The 7,927-nt window shown below is 33.7% G+C and overlaps 1 protein-coding gene across 1 annotated transcript; it reads right to left on the bottom strand.

The window, feature by feature from the left end:
- Positions 1-703: 703 nt before the first annotated feature.
- On the bottom strand, positions 704-2,991 carry LOC105346970 (uncharacterized). The gene is made up of 2 exons (XM_011455794.4): positions 2,928-2,991; positions 704-2,843 (listed from the first exon to the last, which is right to left on the bottom strand). The coding sequence occupies exon 2, from the start codon at positions 2,753-2,755 to the stop codon at positions 845-847; it is 1,911 nt and encodes a 636-aa protein (XP_011454096.3). The 5' UTR covers positions 2,756-2,843; positions 2,928-2,991; the 3' UTR covers positions 704-844.
- Positions 2,992-7,927: the final 4,936 nt, after the last annotated feature.

Genomic DNA, 7,927 nt, shown 5'->3' with positions numbered 1-7,927 from the left:
CAGCAAAACTTTTGTTTTTCTTTAGAAAAAAATATTTACACCCACAAAATTTTGATTTGAACTTTTATGAGAAACATTTCCTTGTACAATCTGCATACATAAGCCAATTAACAATAAACAAAAAACGCGACTATTCACGGTTCGGACAGCCCTTGTGACTGATAAAACATACTTAAAAAATTCAATTAGCATGCCAATACAGCATTAAGCGCCCAAATACTTGAAAAAAATCAGGAAGCATGTTATTTTAAAGTGATATTAGATAATATGGACAAAGTCATAAATTTTTTTGTAAAGTCCAGTATTATCATCTTTTTTTAACATATCAATTCGATTTTATGATAAATATGAATATTCGTATAATGTTTATTTACAAAACCAAATAAATAACGTCAGAAAAAATGAATTAATAACAGTAAATTTAATTTAAGGCACAACACCTATCTTTCAGTAAATACCTAACTACATTTAAACATGCACCACCTTAGATTTCATGATACATACTAGAAACATATTATTTAATGCTATCATTTCAAAAAGACATGATACAATATACAAGCTTGTGGTAAGAATTTCTCGAGGTTTTTGATGTGTCAGTTATTTAAAATATTTTTAAAAATTAAATTTCAACTGAAAACACCTAATTATATCCTCTTTGCTGATCATAAAAGAACACACTCATGAACGTTTCAAATCTGATACACATACACTGTTTTCCGTTCACAGATTACATATACAATATTTGCATGCTGTACATTGCTTTATCATCTATATCCTTTTTTTTGTTCTTCTGTTCATAGAATTTCCTTGGATTATTTTTCTTTTTTTCTCTTAGAATATCCTTTCAATGATATTCTTTCTTTCTAGGTGTGTCAACCACTGATGCTATTTGATATACTATGATCTTTTTCATCTCGCTGCATACACAGATAATTCCTTCATCTTCGTTAATCTTAAAAAAGTATGGACTTAGAATATCTTCTATTACCCTTATTTTGTCTCCCGAGCTTGACAAAACATGCACATTATTGCTGCGTGCGCCGGTTACATATATATTTTCGCAGGAGTCAGTCTCCAATTCTTGTGGATATTTTAGAACCGGACTTCTGTATTCCCACACAACTTGTCCTTTATCACACATCGCTGTCACTGTGTTCAGGCACCAGTTACTGCATACGATCAGCCCACTGTTAGTTACAATGACGTGGTCTGTATTTTTTCCATCAAGATCATAGGTCTGTAAAACTTGTCCCCTGTTGTCGACTTTTAATATTTTGTCGCCGCATGCAATATACAAGATATCATTCAAGTTCGTTATTCCATAAATCAGGTGATGCATATCAATGCTTCTGAGTTTCTGAAAGTCAGCTATAGCGAATACCTGAATGGTTTTCGCGCTCACATCTGTAATATAAAGTTCGTCCCTGATTCTAGTAGCATCATAGGGTTTACCCAAACTATCATTGACATGAATGCGTTCCCAGTTCTCGTCATACATCAAGCATGGTCCATTATGCTTGTAGTCAATAATCAAAAATCGTTTTTCAGGTAAGAATAAACCGTTATACACCATGCCATCTTTTATGGTGATTTCCTTACACTTTGTTAGCTCTGTATTTCTTATGTCGAAATCGAGGGGACGGAAGGATTCAACAAGTTCTACCTCAGCAATATTTTTTAACTCCATGAATTTTCTCCATCTTGGCGATTCGACTGCACATATTTTTAAGTACATTTCTTTTAACTCAAGATTACTTATTTTTTGAAATTTTTCTTTAGCTGTGATAAACTTGACCATTGCCTCGCTAACATTTTCTGAACCTTTTGCCTGTTCAATACCTGACTCACAGTAACTGACATAGAGTAATGCGTCTTCGAACTTTTCTATCCCACTTTGCAGCTTTGCTTTGCCTTTCTTCAAATTTGAACACATTTCATCTGTGTAAACTGTTTTCATTTGATCTAAGCGTTCTGCCAAATCAAAAAATATTTTCTCATTTTTTGCGATATTTTCATCTACCGTACTTTCAATCTCGGATACATTTTTCTCCTGTCTGGTTTTTGCATTTAGTAATCTCTTTTTAAATGTCTTAATTTTGTTCAGAATGGAATCCATCTCTCTGCTCTCTTTCAAGAATCGTACAGCATTCTCTAAGGTATCAACCTTCTCACATTTCCTATGTTCTGTACCTCCACACAGTGCGCAACATGGCTGCTCGTGGTCATGACAATATAGCTGTACTTTTTCATTTTGGTGTTCATGACAAATATTTGCGACTTTTAATTTAGGAACAATCTCTATTGATTCCATTTCACTTATTTTAAATATCCTGTGGTCTAGGGATGCCATACTTTTTTTGTGACATTTTGTGCATAACTTGCATAGATACTCATTGCATTGTAAACAATAGTTCAAAGCCTCTTCATGGTCGTTATCTCTTAAACAAGGTTCACAAAGTTGATTATCAAGTTTGTCAATCATTTTCTGAAGAATGTCATTTCTCGGGAAAAGCCCAGCCCAATCCTCAGGTTTGCCAGAAGCTCCGTCACTCGGAATATACTCCCGACATAAGGGGCAATGAAATCCCAAACGAGGCTCCGTAGATTTGCACTGGCTGACAATATAGGAAGATAAACACTCGTGGCAAAATGAATGTTTACATGGTAAATACCTCGGAGTTTTAAACTTTTCAAAGCATATTGAACACACTGTAGTATCATTGACTGTTAAAGTCTCTGACAGCGAGGTCGCCATTTTTTAGACGTTCTTCTCATTAACGCTCACTTCAAACCGAAAGTTAGAAGAAACCGTAGTGTATTGTCTTCATCTTTTGAGTTTGTTTCTACAATGAAACAAAACAAAGCAAGAAAGTTACTCATCTCTAAAAAATAAAATAAAAACTGTTTCATTGTGTAAAAATACCTACCTGTTGTCAGAAGTGCCTTGACTTGATCCGAAATAAACATACACGGTACTAGCGTGAACAGTTTGGGACATAATCAGATAGACTTCTTTAAATCAAAACATAAATATTTCATAACTCTTCATTAGTTATCGTTACTAGTGATTATGAATTACTACCTATAATGATTTACTGATTTGATCTTGCTTGAAATAGTACATAGTAGTTTTGATGTCACTATGTGGACAGGCCATAAAATGTAATTGTGTAAATGTGGTGTGAATTTCAGTGACATGTTGTTGTGACGTTTTTAGTATTGTTTCTAAATTTGCTTTTAATTTTTTTTCGTAAAACCTATTTATCCCTTTATTCACTGGTAATTGACAAGTTTTTTGTTCGGACCAGTCGACGTTAAAATCTGGAGTTCGGATAATAAGTAAATGTTTGTCCACTGTTTAATCAGTCGTCGTAATTTGAATTAATTTATAAGTATATAATTTGAATTAATTTATAAGTATATTTAGTACATAAATAAAACCCCGAGCAATCGGTTTTTTGGTATACAAATTAACTTGACACACCAAAGTTCTACGGTCATGCTTGTGTATATAAAACCGAGTCCTAATTGCCAAAGATCTTGTTCGTTCTGAAAACTATATCATTACCTTGCTGACTATTTCAAAACCATTTTGCCTGCCTTATTTTGCAGGTGATAGTTTTTTCATTTAATATTTACTAGTGTTATAAAATATTGGCGCTTCTGATTGGTCAAAATTATGTTAAAGATATGCATAAAAACTATTTTACCGGAACGATCGCGTCTCTTTGCATGGTTATGTAATTATGCCTAGTTGCATATTCCAGCGATTTAACTCACATTAAAACCAGTTTTAACGATTCTTGCTGCACAGTGAATAACATAACAAGCCATCGCATGTATAAGTTTATTAGTAATGTCTAAGTTTCTCAGTATTTTTCTAAAGTTATTAGTACCGTCGGTAAAAATATCAGTATTTGTCTAAATTTATCACCAAAGTCAGTTCATTGTCAGTAAATGTCTAAGTTTATCAGTACAAAATGGGAATTTCAGTACTTTTCTTGCGCAGTAGCGTTAGTATCGAATAGAAAATTCAAACCATCGATCACATGAGTACATTTTCTTATTCTGATCAAACACCATGAGTGCGCCCTATTTGCTGTAATTTGCGAGCAAATATCCCCTGCAGACAATAAATCGCAATAAACATTACCTTTGATGAAAAACTCTTTCAACTTATTCAGTGCAACAGATCTAATTTCATAGTGTAGGATTCGAAGGGATTCGTAAAGTTTTACTTCTGCTATTGCCGTCAGCTTAGTTAATTTTGTCCATTTCAGTATTTTCGTAGAAAAAAATTGTTATATGTAATTGAGTAAAAAAAGTCTCTTCGACTCCAGTTATTCGTCTTTGCTGAGACCAACTTTACCATTTATTCTGTGTTATTTTCTGTTTTTCTCTGCTTATTTTCAATTTCTGTTTAATTCACGTAAGAATAGATATGTTCCTTATTTTTAGTTGCAAGACCAGTTAATTCGTTTTCGATACATTTTTCCGTTATTTTATGTTGCTCTTTTTATGTAAACATAACGATTGAATGTAACAGGTTCAATGCTATTAGTATTTAACAAAGCGGGTGCAAATGCAGTGCAATTCGTCCATCACTTACTGATTTGATGATTTTTTATTTAATCGAGGTTGTAGAGTAGACGTTTTAGTTTTATTTCGTTCATTTTGTTTAGGAAGGATATATTCCTTTATTGATCATTCATGCTTTGTAGACGGCATGGATATTTTATCCAACACGTTCAGAATGAAGAATGTTTTAAACGACCGTGTATGACGAAACCACTCTAACTTTAGAATTTCGATTGAAGTTGATTTGTTATAAAGTCTTCCTCGTCGAAGGACATTTAATTACCAAAGACAAACCAGTGATATGTTAAGAAAATTTTTTTGTCTATTAACGAATTATTCGTTATCAATTATTTTATTTGTCGTTTAAAAAAAACTGTTGATGTTTTTAATGCAATGGAACTTCAAAATAGATCAATCTTGCATTATTTGAATTACAGAAATGCTAATGTAGCAAGACATTCAGTGAAAAATTTTCAACCAAAGGAGATAATGTTCAGCTTTGTCATGGAAGCTAATAAATGAACATACTACTTTTAAAAAGATCAAAATATTTAACCTAGAAGAGAGCAATATTTCACTATATAGGGAGCTTTATGCTCTATTTCTATAAACATTCAATGTAAAACCTTCATATTCATCCTTTTAATTTCAATGGATAATACAAATGGTTATATAAAGACATTCTATTTAGACATTTGAATGCGTGTAGGCATGAAGGTGACTTTCTAAAATTTAAACATTGACGCCAGTTGCTAACAACATGCACAATGTATATACAAATATTTGTGTGGAGTTATTGAGGATGGAAGTTCATCTCGTTCGTTTGACTGTTGTTTGAATGGTTAACACGAGTTATTGATATTTTTGGATTGTTTTATGCATTTAAAGGATATCAGGAAATATTTAAGTGCTTTCATTTCTTGGTTACTGTCCGTTTACAGATTTGAAAAATAATGGCGGCTTCATTGGATAATACACATGCAGTATCTGATGGTGGAAAATGTTCGATTTGTTACGATCATTTCAAAGCTCCGAGGTATCTACCCTGTAAACATTCATTCTGTCATGATTGTTTATATACTTATATTGCAAGTCACTGCAATTCTACGGAGTCACGTTTGGGTTTTCATTGTCCAATTTGTCGTGTATACATTCCTAACACAAGAGCTACTGACAATCCTAAAGAATGGGCAAAGTGTTTTCCGGAAAATTTCGTTCTTGAGAAATATGCACACAGCTCTGATAAAATATTCTGTGAAGCTTGTCTACGTGAGAGCGAAGAGGAAGACGCAACACATCTTTGTTTTAATTGTAACGAAAAAATGTGCAAGAACTGCACAAAATACCACAACAGAGGACCATTAACACGTAACCATCAAGTATCTTTATTAAGTGAAATAACCTCTGCGGACTTAGTTCCTGATCAAATAAAGGGAGAGTTTTGCGTCCTTCATCAGGATATACCAATTACATTATTCTGTCAAGATCATGAAGAACCTTGTTTCACAATGTGTGCTAGTACTTCACACAGAAAATGTCAACGTGTTGAATCGATAGAGGAAGCAGCAACAAGAACAATACAATTATTTGAACAAGAAAACTTTTCATTGCTTGTGGAAGATCTTGATATTATCCAGCACAAACTTTTAGATGCTAAATGTGATCAAGAAAAGATTGTTGCACAAATAGAAAATAGAGCAGACACAATTTCGACAGAAACTGAAAAAGCGTTTGACCAAGCTATAAAACATTTGCAGTTTCTCAAAAACCAATACCTGACTAATATGGCAAATGGACTTAAAAATAGCAAGGAAAAAAAAACAAAAAATATAAACACGTTATTGGATGGTTTCCAGTGCGCTTCTTACTGCTCAAAGGGTATAGAAGATTCCAAAAAAGCTGGAAATACGACAGAGTCGGTTGTAAAGTATCATGAAGCAAAAAAAGTTTTTGATCGATTGAAACAGGTTGAATTTTCTCTAATGAACGTTCGAATTGAACAACAAAATCCAGAAATATGTAAAAATGTCACCAGTGTTGAAAGTCTTTCTGGTGTAAGATTTGTAGAAACTGCAAGAAATGTCAAGACTCATTTAGAGAAAATGCATTTGCGATTGATCTCCGACGTTGTACTAGGAGAAAAAATTCTTCGAGATGGGACATTTCTTTCCCAAGGGCAGTTCATAATTTCAACCGCAAATCATAATAGGAAGAGCGGGGAATTTGGCGAATGTGTTATTTACGACAAATGCGGTAAAAATTTGCGCACAATAAGCACATTATCGTCTCCCTTTGGAATTCTCCACGACGTTTTGGACATAATAATAGTATTTCCATCTAAAAAATATATGCAAGCAGTCTCATTGCATTCAATTTTTACATTTGGCTCAAAACCTATAAAACTTCCCAATGAGCCATATTGTATTACACGGCTTCTCCATTATTTATATGTGGCATGTAATGATAAAATAATAAAAATAAACAACTTTGGAAGACAATCTGCAACATTTGACACGGGGCCTTCAGTAAAACACGTCACTAGCACATCATCAAACATAATTTACAGCAACAGGAAGACCAACGAAGTGGTCGCAATTGACTGTCAAGGTACCACCGTGTGGAGATACAGCAGTCCCGGTCTCCTGTCTCCGTGTGGACTGAGTGTGGACGGAGATGATAACATCTATGTGGCGGGAAAAGAGAGCGACAACGTCCATTTGTTGACCAAAGACGGACGGTGTGTCCGGGTGTTCGAGGACATCACCAGACCAGACTTTATGAAAGTGGACAAGGAGAGAAAGATGTGTGTTGTGGGCAGTATGAGGAAGTATGTCAAGGTATATGAAATGCTGTAGTCATGGGGTATTGTTGATTAAATTAAAGTTCTAGGTAATTGAACTTTAGAAGATTTGGTGAGAGTTTAACAATTATGGAATACGAACTGGCGTAGCCATGCATTCTTGAAGAGCATAAGGAAAAGAAAATATCCAAGGATGTAACAACAAGAGTCTGGATCTCGGCAAACCAGTTTATTCCAGTAAATTGAGAAATAAAGTTACGGATAATAATTTATTTACATCATACGCAATTGATTCTGAATGCCAATCTAATAAATAAATAAATAAATAACACTGACAACTTCATTGAATCTCCCATGTTTGCTTTTAGTGAATGTAAAAGAAACTTTGTATGTGCATGTCATGTTATAATAATGTTACTTATTCTTACTTAGTAGATCAACGAGTGGATGTTATTGCTAAGACACTCTGTTTTCTTTTGTTAAAGCGTATGATTCTTGAATCAAACATGATAAAGGTTGAACGGAAAGGGCTTATGACTTTAAGTATTT

The sequence above is a fragment of the Magallana gigas genome, chromosome 1 (genome assembly GCF_963853765.1).
Source record: "Magallana gigas chromosome 1, xbMagGiga1.1, whole genome shotgun sequence".
Taxonomy (NCBI): Eukaryota; Metazoa; Mollusca; class Bivalvia; order Ostreida; family Ostreidae; genus Magallana; species Magallana gigas.
This window is presented reverse-complemented; position numbering and strand designations above follow the sequence as displayed.

What these genes read in the sequence shown, in the direction of transcription:
- LOC105346970 (XM_011455794.4), bottom strand. Translation starts at nt 2,755, where the DNA reads ATGGCGACCTCGCTGTCAGAGACTTTAACAGTCAATGATACTACAGTG.